The sequence below is a fragment of the Genypterus blacodes genome, unplaced genomic scaffold (genome assembly GCF_046128005.1).
Source record: "Genypterus blacodes isolate CSIRO-AG114 ecotype Tasmania unplaced genomic scaffold, CSIRO-AGI_Gbla_v1 ptg000026l_1, whole genome shotgun sequence".
NCBI classification, from domain to species: Eukaryota; Metazoa; Chordata; class Actinopteri; order Ophidiiformes; family Ophidiidae; genus Genypterus; species Genypterus blacodes.
This window is the reverse complement of record NW_027466839.1, coordinates 1,546,250-1,560,153: the sequence shown is the minus strand read 5'-3', so window position 1 is coordinate 1,560,153 and position 13,904 is coordinate 1,546,250. Positions and strand designations below refer to the sequence as shown.

General features: G+C 41.8%; 1 protein-coding gene across 1 annotated transcript in view; it reads right to left on the bottom strand.

The window, feature by feature from the left end:
* adamts14 (ADAM metallopeptidase with thrombospondin type 1 motif, 14) overlaps positions 1-9,509 on the bottom strand; it is a 31,791-nt gene extending 22,282 nt beyond the window's left edge. The window contains exons 1-2 of the mRNA XM_076143656.1: positions 9,132-9,509; positions 8,310-8,767 (exon numbers count right to left, since the gene is read on the bottom strand). Coding sequence (XP_075999771.1) covers positions 8,310-8,767; positions 9,132-9,210 — 537 coding nt within the window. The 5' untranslated portion in view covers positions 9,211-9,509. The remainder of the gene's footprint in view (positions 1-8,309; positions 8,768-9,131) is intronic.
* Between the last annotated feature and the right edge of the window lie 4,395 nt (positions 9,510-13,904).

Sequence of the window (13,904 nt, the reverse complement as noted above, 5' to 3'; positions counted from 1 at the left end):
TGGATGGCTTGAAGCTGCTATCATCCCCGTCCAGCTATGGTTCCTTCAGGTTATAGACTGGAGTGATTACGTCACGACATTTCCAATTTCTGTGCAAGACGAATACGGCTGGCTGGAGTGAATTGTTTCAAGCTCTTCTTAGGTTATTAAGCTCCCTAGTCGCCCTATCAGCAATGTTACAGTTGCATATGGAACTCGTGCTAGCTTCATGTGCTCCTCATAAGGGTCCAATTTGGAGGCGGTAATTACCACATGATGCATTTAATGGCTCTTTGTCAGAAATAAATACAAAAAAACTGCTGAGTGGAACTTCTCAGTGTATAACTTGTAAATGTAAATGGTGTATTATAATTCTTTTGACATTGTAATTTGCTGTAGTACATAAGAAACAGGATTGTTGGCCAGGTGCAACATGATCAATTTTCATGTTGATGTAAACCACCGATGTTACAGACCCCCTTAAAAAACAACTCACTGTCTTACTAGATGCATTTCTAAAGGTGTCTAGGTGTTATATGGCTTTGGAAATGTTATATAATACACATTCCTTTAAACATTATAGTTGGCCTTGGATAAACAGTTGCAGTACAATAGAGAGAGGAACTGTACAGTTTGAATGGATGTGCATTCAAACTGTACATTCACACAAAAAATACAGCAATTGTGATATTTTTCACACTCCCATTGTCTGCTTTGAAAAATCCAACCATTGTTATGTCCTATAGAAGGCAATGCAACAGAAATGTAACAGGACTGTGTGTATTTACAGCTGCAGAAAGAAATCAAAAGACTTTGCAGCAAAGAGAAAGTGTTCTCTCTTCATAGAGACAACGCAGATGGTGTGAGCTTCAGGGTCGACATGTGAAAGAGTGACGGCACAATCTGTCCAAACCCCGACCAGGAAATGCCAAGGAAGACATGCTGGAATACTTCCTATGTGGTCTCGGCTTTCACCAGCGGGAGAAGAGTGAAGCTCAGTCTGTCTGCTGAGAGTGCAGCATCTGGAAGGGCCAACAGGAACCCAATGTAAACATAAGCTATGGTCTGGGCCTCACCTGTGGCCAGAACTCCCCACATGGGCCACTGATACCAGAGCTGAAATCCGGCCTGGGTTTGGATCATTTGGAAGCCGGTTCCAAGTTCTTAAAATCTCTCAGTACGTCAAATAAGAAAGATTTGAATCAGAATAAAACCATACAAAGTGGTTTTACATGGTCCATAGTAGATGTAACCTTCTGCAAACAAGATGCACTATACAAATGGATTTGATTGGAAGTGTCAATACTAGATTTAAACTTAACCAATTATTCAAAAATCTAAATCAAACCATACATTTTGGGATCTCAGACTACAAACATTGGATCTGAAGGTGCCATCATGTCATTTCGGCAATAGGACATACAGTACATAGTAAATATCACTACTATCAACCCCACTACACCAAATACAATAGAAAGACACACAGAGACTACTCACCAATCACCTCACAGTCAAATCCTATCTAAGTCGCACTGAGTACATTTTGCTTTAGAAGAGTTCTTCCAAGGTTTAAGTGTTTGGTTTCCATATGGGCAGATAAACTCAAACACAATCAATCCATACAAAGTACAGCAGAATACATTAACTACTCAGACATTAAGATCTGCAACTTTTGTTTGTTTCTTGATTAAAAAGCGACGTGATTGTCAGACAAAATAGAGAAATCTGAAGACAAGCAATCTTTGATGGTTTCAGATTCATGTTGTAAGGTTGCAGGGAGACAAAGTGATGTGCAGATCGTCAGGTTGCCGTGTGTGATGTGAAACTGCAGCGAAGAATAAAAATCGAGCCAATGTGTGGTTAAGCGGCTTAAAATATCTTCTGCCTCTGGACTGAAAACTCTCAGCAGCAAACACGCCGAAGCTTCTAGCAACTTTACTGACACCGTACACAAAGGTAAATATATCCAACCCAGAAACTCACCAATACACTAAATTCCACACATCAGTCAGAGCCACTTTGAAGGCGGATATTTATGTAATTTTTCTGCTCTGGAAACGGGCGGTGTGCAAAATATACGCCCAAGCAAGGAACAAATACACTGAAAAGCAGATAAATCACTTGAAATACAAGAAGAACACTGTTATGTGTTAAAGATTACACAGTGATCTTAGGCCAAATTCTTTTCTTTTAAGTGAAGATCAATGATGGGAAATGAAAGAAAGTCTCGCTCTTGCTCAAATAACATTCAATATAAGAGTTCTGCTTGCTGTACTTAGATGTTTGGTTTATGTTTATGCCAATATGTTTAATAGTGTCATAGTTGCAAAAGTTGAGTTTGAAAGCCAGTAAGACAAACTCATAGATCCTATAACATGCTGACATCATCATGTAACACACAGATGGTTAGGTACATGATGTATGAGGGCAGTGAGGGATCAAATGATGGACTTGCTTTGAACGTGATGAGTCCAGATTATGATTTTGGTGAACAAAAGGATGTTCCCATGCACCTGTTTGACTCAAGGGTGCACTCATGCACGCTAATGTCACTCCAGCCCCATATGCTTTGCCAACTTGGCCAATCAAGCAGTGAAATTGAAGAACATGAGGTCCACCAGGTTGCAGCAGGAGGTACTTGAAGCGCTTAGCAGTACTTAAAACTGCATATTTACAGCCATTGTGTACAGCAGTGCTCTAGCAATGGAGCAAAGAGGTGGATCTATAAGGTTTTTGTACAATAAAGTATTGCAAAAATGTAAAGAAATGACAACAAACATGGGGCGTGCATTGTTGTAGTAAATGTAAATAAAAGTTATGCAGGAGCAATTTATCTTCAGTTTTGGGGATTGTCATGCTTTCAGATGTATTACAAGAAGGAAAACGGGACAGAAGTGAACAAGATGCGACTAAAAGAAAGAAGGGGATGAATGAATGCTATATTCTATACAACTGCCAGGTACTCTGTGTAATGGAGCTCTATGGTAATGTTTTGTATCTCAAAATAACCCCATCAATATACGTATTTCCACCTCTGCATGCACAGTCAGTGTCTGAGGCTTAAGGTAATCTGATGGAGGCTTTCAGAAGATGCATGAAGGACTAACAACATCTAAAAATGAAACAAAAGGCTGCAGGCTACGGATGCCTGAGCTGCAACATGCAAGACATCGGCGTCTTGACCGTCATTCCAAGAGCTTAACCTGCAATTTGTGGCAGATTGTTTGAGAGCATATAATTTCAGTCCCAGGCACGTTCTTTGTTGATCCACAAACAAGAGAGAGAGAGCGAGGGGGGCAATCTGTTCAAGAGATCAAGGCACTATCATTTTTCCGAGGTCGCGCGGTTTACGGACTTCACTCGGCTCCCTAATGAACGAATGGCGACCTATGACGTCAAACAGGAAATTGCACAGCAGTTGCATTCGGGGGGGCGATGATATCAGGAATATTGGTTTGGATGAGAAGGTTGAGGATAAGACGAGGAAGATCAAAAAGCCAGGAGGTAAATCACAGCTGAGTGGTGCTTGACTCAGCACAGTCAGAGGGTGAAAGCATAATGTGGAACAGGTCGTGGGAGCCGGAGGATTACTGCCGAATCCTTTTCTATCAGCTTTTGCGTCTCTCACGGTGCTGCATTGCAAAGGGCATGCATAGCTGGGCTTCAAACTGGGAGATTACGGCCCGGAGAAATGGCCTCATAATAGCCACAGCTCGTCCAAAGCAGAGACAATTATAATAATCAAGGCATTAAATAGAGCAGCTGATTGAAGTCAGACAACTGGGCCACTTTGAGAGGTTAATTAGCTTTACATAGAGGACAATCTGTTTAATAGAAAATTGTTTGAGACATGCAAAGAATTAGAACTGTACTGCTAATTGTATTCCATTAGAACACATCACTCCGCTTACCGCATGTAGCAACCGTTCATTGTCTTCTTCTGAGGGACAAAAGCCGCTACTAATCTTTCATTTCCGCCATCAATGAATGTGGTTTATGTTTTCTGTGAGAAATGCCAAAAGCGATATCTTAACATGATTTTACACAGGGCCTTTAGTTTTCAAACATGTCATCAAAATGGGATTGCGGAAACCTGTCAGAGTAGACAGCACGTCACAACACACGCCTAGAGAAATGCTCTCCGTTATCTCCAGCTGAGCAAACACGAGCAGGGGAACAGGCTGCGCTGGAGGGAACCAACAACAGCTCTGTTTGAGATGCTGATGGAAGATGATGTCGCCTTTGTTTCCCCAGTATGCTGTCTCAGCAGGAATTTAGCTTCAAACAGCTGCTCATGCAGAGAGTGCCGAATGCTCATATTTGGATTTTTTACTGGATAAACAACAAAATAGTCATCTTCTTTTACTTCTTTCCCTCCTAATTGGACTCACTGAGAGTGTATTGGATGTTTGATATGGTAGAGCCAAAGGTTGTCAAAGATATAGATGAAAGATAAGCAATCATTCTGTGAGAGATTGTATATCTGTATACAATTGGATGTGATGATAAAATATTTACAAAAAATTACTCATCAATGTTCAATTAAAGACATTACTTCATCCGTCTTTAAAGTGAGTGTGTATGCCTGTGTGTTTGTCCTTCTAAAACTGTAAAAAGTGTGTATAGCTCTGCACAATGTGTGTGTGTGTTTGCATAAGCACACACATAGTTGCAGTGAAAAAAAAAAGAAAAAAGGCAGGGGATTAAGGAGGATAAATCACATTACTGGCTGAGATCTTGCGCTTCCACTGATGGAGCACTTCATTAAGTCGACTGGACCTCAGCGCCTCGCCTCATTAACCAACCTCTCCACATGAGAGTCCTGGAACACCGGAGGACACTGGAATACTGGACGGGCACCAAACCTGTACAGTATTTCTGAAAACATTTATGAATAGAACAATTTATGCAAGTATTTTCCACCATCACACGGATGGAAAACTGTTCTCTGGCAAGCACGGCCGGCTCGGGCCCAGTGAGCTGGATCCCCCCCGCGCTCTGCTGCTGTTGCTAGGTGGCTCTCTCTCTTTTTAACTGATGGACACAGAAATAGCTACCCCCCTCCCGCCCCCCCCCCTCCTTTACGAGTGACGTTATCCATGTAATTCAATAGGTCTTCATCTCTGCTAATTCCCCACACATGAGCAGCGCCGGTATAATCATAGCCATCACTCATCGCTCCGCAACAATAGTCTGTGAACATTTCTACGGCACACAGCTGCTGTCGCCATAAAAGCAGAAGTTGCGTTAGATCTTTCCGCTCGCCGTGCAAGAAAATCACAGTCCCGACACGTGGGTCAATCAAACATGGAGAAACAATAACAAAAGCAAAAGTTGTAGACCGAATGTCACTTCGCTCTCACTTTTCTGTCAGTTTGATTTGCCTGCATCATGTCTTATCTGTCATGTTTCAGACGCCTGGGATGATCAATCGCGCCCCTCTCGGCACGTGGCAGCAGACCAAATGGAGGTAATCTCTCTCTCTTACTGGCAGTAATGTCATGTGTCACTCTGGTCTAACTGCCAGAGCTGTGCTGGGTGCAAACTGACAGAAAGAGATAAGTAAAGACGCTCAGACATATTGAACAGGACTAAAAAAAAAATAAAGACAATAAAATCAACGTATGGGCTACAGACATTCTGAGTCCCCGACTGATTTATATTTACATGTATTGCAACTTTTCCGAGCTCCAATAACAAATTATGAGAAGTTCAACCGACCAATCACCTCACAGTCAAATCCAATCTAAGTCGCACTGACTTCATTTAGCTTTAGAAGAGTTCTCCCAAGGTTTGAGTGTTTGGTTTCCATATGGGCAGATACACTCAAACACAATCAATCCATACAAAGTACAGCAGAATACATTAACTTCTCAGACATTAAGATCTGCAACATTTGTTTGTTTCTTGATTAAAAAGTAATGCGACTGACGCGATTGTCAGACAAAAATAGAAATCTGAGGACGAGCAATCTTTGCTTTTGGGGAATTTGCGATGTCATTTGTCTTTTTTTGTCATTTGCAATGTCTCTATCATGTGAAAGGCTTGAGCCAAAGACAGACAAGAGACTTAACAAACCTGAACGCCAAGAGATCATTGATCTCCAGAAATGACTAAATGGGAACAAAAAGTGCTCTACAGCTCAATCATCACATGTCATCTACATCTACATCTCACAAAACGGTTCCAATCAGTCATCTCCTAACATTTCTCATGGAGGGGAACCCATCAAACACTTTTTGAAGATAAAGTGCTAGTGGTACTATGCACGTGCCGGTGAGAGCCGCCGAGCACAACTCAAAGCTTTGGCCCGCATGAGACGTTCCTCGCCAAACGATTCATGTTCTATCTCCTTTCAGTCTTCAGTCCCTTTCATCAGACAGCATCTCCTCCATGTCCTTACATCAAGCAGACACCTCAGACTAAATAATTTGCCTCGGGGCTGTCTGTGCACCTTCAAATGCTCCCCCAAAAAGCCCTGCAAGCACAGACAGGCCTGTGTTTACGTTGGCGTCCAGGCAAGGAAACATATGGAGCATGTTTCTAAGGAACTTGACTGCACGGTTACAAAGAAATATCTCAACTGTAAGGATATGAAAGGCACAACTGAATCAGCGGATGAGGCAGGAACTTGACCAGGCGGTTCAGTAACGCATCTAAGTATCCTTGAACGCGTTGACTCTTTTGCTGCATTTATAAAGTATTCAATTGCAAGTCAAAGGCAAAACTTCCACTTTGACACTGTAAAAAGAATGAATGTGAATTGAATTGGTTGTCAATGAAGAGCAAATAACAGTCAGAGGAGATGAGTCATCCTAGATCAATGCGAACACCAAGGACACAGTACAGGCACCGGAGATGAAACTTTTCTGAGCTTATTTCTGCACTTAACAGAACTTTACATATTGATTCAATGACTCATTCACAGGTTAGTTGATTGCTTTCCAATGTTCTCACTCTCTTATGTTGAACACAAAGTAATGAGGAAACTGATGCCTCGTTACATACAGGGGGTGAGAGCAGCGCTTGGCCATAAACACAGCAGATGAGTCCTGGATTCACCGTTCCCTCTCTAACACGGTGATTCTGAACAGAGTGATCAGAGCCGAGTCTCTAATGGCTGTTTTGTTTTGGTCCAGCAAATGAGAGGCAACTTTTTTAAAAGGTTGATTTGACACTGCGAGTCTGCAGGTACGGCACTGTGGGGAGTGTCTGGGTCGGCTTTCTGATCAGGTCAGACACAAACAACATGTATGGAATGAGTTGTGAAGATCAAATCTCACCTCCGTACCTCATTTGGTACAAAGCTTAAGCCGAGAATTTCAGACCTCTGCTTTGTGTGTGTGTGCGTGTGTGTGCGCGTGCGTGCGTGCGTGCGTGTGTGTGTGTGTGTGTGTTAGGGCAGAAAACAAAGAAACAACAGAAAGCTCTCCACACATCAACACTTGCATTGTTCGGCAGTGCTGTAAGGCGGAGGTTCTCAAACTGTGTGTGTGCATTAGGTCCTTGCGGGGGGAGGGGGGCAGGGGGGGTGCTTAGTGAGGCTATTCGGGGTTGTGATGTCTGAAAACAGGTCAGACAAAAAGGCAAAGAAAACATGACTTGGATTAAGCGTTGACATAGAGGCAGAGAGACCTGTGTGTGTGTGTCACCCAGCAGATCAATACAGTGAGACTGAAATCAATGTGTGGGGAAATTTAGAACAGAACATTATTCTCCACCCCAAATCTATATTTTGAGTCCAAACACTACCCCCTGTGGGCCTGAGAGCAGGCTGCAGGGTTTCATTTCCCCACTGGTGGAGAACGAGCACCTCTGTCCATTGACTGAGCATGATGCCAATAATGTATAAGCAGCGTATTTATCCATACTTTGGCAAAAACACACACGTCTACAGAACACTGAATACACAAACGGACAGGTGAGAAGTCATTTATGTTGGCAGGTCTGGTTTGGGGAATCTTGGATCTTTTGAAACTGGTCACCATTGGAATCCATTGTAATGGATTGAGTCCAAGCTGAGCTATGCTGCTGTTCTAAACCAGTGAGGGAAGGACACACACTACATAACACTCCTCACCAAGCACAGAGGTGTTTGTTTGAGTGTGAGACTCACTTAACGTGGCTTTTGTCAGAGGCTCTCTAAAGATAAATGGATGTAGGCCAGTCAATGATACTCCAAATTGTAGTTGCCACTTTGCCACCATCACTTCAGTCTTTCTCTGTTGGATCTGAACTAAGCATTGCTATCCGCCCAAAGGAACTCTCAGAGGGAAACGTTTGTCCACCACCTAGGATGAGCTACAGCCCTATAGGGGTCAGTGACTTACCAGTCCATCACAGTTGCTGATAGCCACCGAGGCCTCCGGCATGTCTGTCACGTCTCCGGTGAACACACAGTCCCCATGGATACGTTCTTTAGTCTTCTCCTCAAAGTCCTCCTGCCATTCCACAAAAGCCCCCGGGGCCACCAGCCTCCTGTTGGCCCTCAGTCGCAGATGCAGCTCTTTCCCGAACACGGTGACGTTAAAAAACAAGTGCTGCTGAGCCGAGCCGGGGGTGACAGAGGGCACGTCGGGGGCACTGCGGGCCACCCTTCTTCTTCTGCTGCTGCTGCTGCTGTTGTTGCTGCTGCTGCTGCTGTTGCCGCTGCCAAGGCCTGAAGCAGCATCAGCAGCACCGTTACTTCCACTTCCAGCCGAGACCACGTGAGAAATGTACCGGCCGTGGGAGTCTGTGCTGAACGGCACGATAAGACCATATTCACTTAACTTTCCAGAGAGTTTTTCTGATGGGACAGATAGTGTCAAGTGAGAAATACATTCACAGACCTTCCACAAGATACTATGGAAAACTGATCAAGCATATACAGCATATACAACTGAAAACACAACAAATCAATGACTGTTATTGCAGATCTATTGCATATAAAGTTGGATCAGCAACTAATATCCCCGAAATTAAACTGGGGTTCTTGTGTAAAAACAGTGCAGATTGGACATAAAGCACAAGCCCCATTGCAGTGTGCTGCAGTGTCTCCTCATTGTGTTGACTTATCAATATCATTTTCTAAAGATATACACCAACTGTGTGTTATTAGCGTGCAAAGCCGAGCACAGCGACAAAAGACAACAAATACAGGAATAACTCACCATGTGTTTCTGCAGCGTAAATATGATCCAACAGCACGAGACTGAGTGAGAGGTACACGAATGGATACATACAATCCATAGCGAGAGTTTGGCTATGAAAGCTGCCACTGGACCGGAGTTTGAAGTTTGGTTGTAAACTTTGAGCGGTTTCCTTTCCAACCCCAGAAGAGTTGAGAGAGTGTGTGTGTGAGAGAGAAAAGTCCTCAGTGTGGAGCCTCAGCCGAGCAGCCGGACATTCTCTGCGTTATTCCCCCCCAAAAGTGAGCGATATTCACGGGTACTTTCCAGTCTTTTGGCCTGTGCTGAACTGCAAAGACCAACACTGCCCCATCCATGCAGGGAGCAGGGGGGTGGGGGGGGGGGATCTGGGGTCCTGATGACGACAACTTACCCCGGTAAACCGGGACAGTTTTGGAGAGGTAGCCCGGTTTCTTTTTTTCTCTCTCTCTCTCTCCTCCTTTTCTTCTCGAGTAACAGTGTCCTAAAAAAAAGTGAACAAAACTGATGAAAAACTGCAGAGAAAAGTGGGATAAGTTGAATCTAGAGTCTACAGAGAGACACGGTGTCCCCGCGGTGAAACATCTGCCGTCCAGTCGTGCACCATTACGCGTCCAGTGCTGGTTAGATTTGGACAGTTGGAGGCGGCAGGCTGCAGTGGGAGCGACTCTCCGCTACACAACCACACTTATTCACTCAAGGCGCTTTTTCAACTTACAGGGGAAATTTGAGACGTTCACCAGCCAAAGTGTCCACACCAGAAACTCATTTAGGGAGCTGAAAGTGTCATAGTTTCTGACGGATAAATGGATAATATCACAAAGTAAACGTTTAAACTGAGTTTTGTTTGGATTCAAATGTATATGTTTGGGGTAATATATGTTGAAAAGTTTTAGTTGTTGATGTAAAATATGCAGATCTGCTCTAATATTGTCCTACATAAAGTTACAAAAGTACAGGAATGAAGTAAACACACACATTAAAGTCCTGTGATTATGAAGAAATTTAAAAGTGAAAGAAGTTAAAGTGATAAGTTGTTTTCTACTTGTTTGAAATGAACAATGTCTTTTTTTCAACTGATTCAACTCACAATTAGATATTTCAGACGTTAATCCTGCAAAACTATTGACTTCAAAACTGATTTGACTTCTTGTCCTCTTAAAATGTAACAGTTCAGGTACAAATGCAAAAGTGATAATAATTTGTCTTTTCATAGTTTTGTATTTGCACAGTTTTGTTTATATTTCCTTTTGGAAGAGCATATTGAGTCTTGAAGGGCCTAATACTGCATATATATTTAACTTGACCCCCTATAAGAAATCTAATCATCAAAAGATTTCTGCCTTAAATACTATTTTTGAGTCATATTTGGTGTCATTCTGATTTACAGGATATGCAAAGTTGTAGCAAATATAAATCAAGAAAAGCAGAAAAACAAGAAAAGAAATAGAAGAAAGGGAAAGTCTGTGGGATACATAAGTGATACACACTGCCTCTGAATTAATGACCTCCTGCTGTGTGCACGAATCAAAGTTGACAGAATATGGGGGTAATCCTGCAGATGTCACTGTGTGCATATGTTCCATTTGTGAAAAAAGGAACAAACCCAGCAGTAGCGATCATTAAAACGCTCCAAAAGTGTGAAACCTCCTCAGAAGATTTCAACAGTTTGTTCAAACCTCGGCTGACTGCTCAAGCATCCAGGATTTGGCCCCTGCTCGCCCTGCTGGAGTCCAAAGTGAAAGGCAGACCACAGTGACTCAGACAGGACCACCGCAGAGCAAACCGACAAGTCAGGGGTCTTTGCTTAAAAAGCAAGTGAAGGGGGCCGGGACGCACAGAGGGTTTATGGAAGCTCACCAGGAAAATATAGGTGTAAAGTAGGTGACATTTCCAAAAGTGATGACTTAATACCTACAAGACTTCACTCAGGGCAGCACCATGAGGTGCTAAGCAAGAGCTCAAAATATTCACTTTGCATCACCTAACATTGAGATAAGAAGTGTTAATGAAAACCGTCTTCCCCATAATCTTGGTTTTCTAACTTAAATTGACTTATCTTATCATTTTGACTTGATATTGACAATCAAAAATTCTTGACTCATTCCTCCTGTGTGATAACAGCAAATGTATCAATTTACTGCCTGTCACACAGTGCAAAATGGCTATGAGAGTTAGTTTTAGTGTTCTATGTCAAAATGTGTAACGAATGCCTGGTGGAAGTTCAGCTGTGTCAAGCAGGGAACAACAACGCCGACAGAAACTGCAGGTTGTGGCAGCGGTCAGATTTAAAGATTCTAAATTTGCTAGCTAAATATCCATCCACGACATGCTATATAGGTTAACAACCCAAGACTCCATTTTGATTTGCTGATGATTGTTTAAGTTAGTCTGTAAGAGCCCAAAATCAACACCTTGAATGTCTTATACTTCAAATGCTGACTCAGTAAGTCAAATTTAGACTAATTTCATTTTTTGGCTAAAAAGTTTGACTTCTGGATCAAAATCTTGACTTACATATTCTACAGGGGCAGCTCAATAAATTAGAATCTGGTCGTCTTCCCCATGATTGTGTCGCCTACTGAACCAGACTGAGAGACACTTCAAAGGCTCAGGGAACCTCAGCAGGTGACTTGAGTTAATGAGCTGATTAGAATGTGACACAATGAGTCTACATTAACATTTCCCCCATGTTAACATTTTTCTGAGATACTGAATTTGGGGTTTTCATGAGCTGTAAACCATAATAATCCAAATTAAAACAAATAAAGGCTTGAAATATTTCACTTTGTGTGTAATGAATCTATAATATATGAGTTTCACTTTTTGAATTGAATTACTGAAATAAATGAACTTTTCCACAATATTCAAATTTTTTTGACTTAGTATATTAACCATTTGACTAAATCCAGATTGAGTTGAAAAGAGTTGTAAAATAAACCCATGATATGAGGTATGAGATACCTAAATAAAGACTGTGATTTGGTACCTTGTGACTTTGACGTACTAATTTGACCTTGTGATTTTCTGACTCAAAAGTGAGAAATTTGACTTAAATCTCTTATCTGTTTGAGTTAATAAGTCGCATGTCTTGACTGATGATGACTTCAGAACATCAGAGTTTTGATTTACTAAGTTGACCTGGACCTCATATGGTTAAAATTTGTACAGAAAATCGAAATGTCTATGCCTAATAAAATGATATTGTGTGTAAAAATAAATGAATAAATGGGGATGTGGAAAGTAAATGGGAGTAAATGGGAAAACAACTTATAAGGAAGTATATCAATTATAATTTCTTTTTCATGTCTGATCATTTTGCCTCTCTAAGTCACAGCTTTGACTTTTAACTTGTAATGTGGACCGAGTGTCTTAACATTTTGACTTCATATAGTATACTTTTGTAATTTCATTGAAGTGTCTCATTACTGAGTCAAAATCTCTAAGAAATTGTATTTTTCATCCTTGTTAACATATTTTGCTGGCAGCAATGTTCTTCTATAAGTGCTCACTTCAGGTTCTGGAGGAGAAAAGGTGTCTAGACTGGACATTCTTTTCTCTCCCAACTGCGTCTGGGTTCTGCTGAAGGACCTTCCCCCCTCTGATGCCTACTCTCTGTGGATAATTACCTCCATGCTCCAGGATGGTCAATGTGGAGCAGGTGTGGCTTTTACGCATTTATCCCTCCAGGGCTGCAATGAGAGGATTTAATTGTGATCCAGCGTTCTGCATTAATAAGCAATGGAAACTAACCACAGCATTAAGAGATGGAAAGCATTAACTGCCTTGTAAGAAGTTTTATGCTCTTTTTTCCATCCATAGTGTTTGACTGTCTTTAGTGAGTCCAAAAGCCAGGATGACATTCCACAATATAGCATGCTTTTCAATTAGAAGCCTTGTTTTTTCCTTATGAAATGAATAGCTGCAGTCACAGTCTGTGGTTAAATCCACACACCAGAACAATTTTCTACTACAGTGCCCGTATTAGTGAGAACACTCTGTCCTCCACAGTACCACTGGAGGAGACATCATTTAATGCTGTGTTCTATATTCAGTGCTGCAAGAAACAGTCACATGCTTAATGAAGCACCGCCGCTGGAAAAAATAATCCATTAAAAAGTAAAAGACGTGCTTTCAAATATTTAGGGAAGTCATACATAAATGTCACTTTAGGTTTTTCCACCCGGCAGTCAGGAAAAACTTTGTGTCTGCAGCATTAAGGATTTGGGAATTAACCCTGTAGAGCCTAAAGATCAGGAAAGATAAGATAAACCTTTTTTCGTCCAACAACGGGAAAATTCACGTTACAGCAGCGAAGTGGATAGTGCAAAGCAATAAAGGGCATTAAGATAAAAAAAAGAGCCTAACAAAAGTAAAGAGCCTATCAGAAGTACAACAATACAACTAAGTACTCGAGTGTGTGTGTGTGTGTGTGTGTGTGTGAAAGATCATAACAATCAAGCATCAAAGACTTTCAGAATCAAGTGTAGAAGTGTTTGGTTCCCAGGTGTACAGTGTATCCACCTTTATGAGATCAAATCCTTCCTCCATCTTCTCACAATCTCTTTTAAATTGGGGGTTACGACAGGTCATCAGTGCACCTGAACCTGGGATGTGGAAAGACACAGAAATGGCATTATTTATTGAAAGAAATGGATAGCGATCGTACACAAAAGCCAGAGGCACAACCACTGGCTTTAACAAAGTTACACTTTGATGTACTGCCATTAGATTGTACAACAACACTTGATTGGAATAGATGCATAAGCTTTAGCA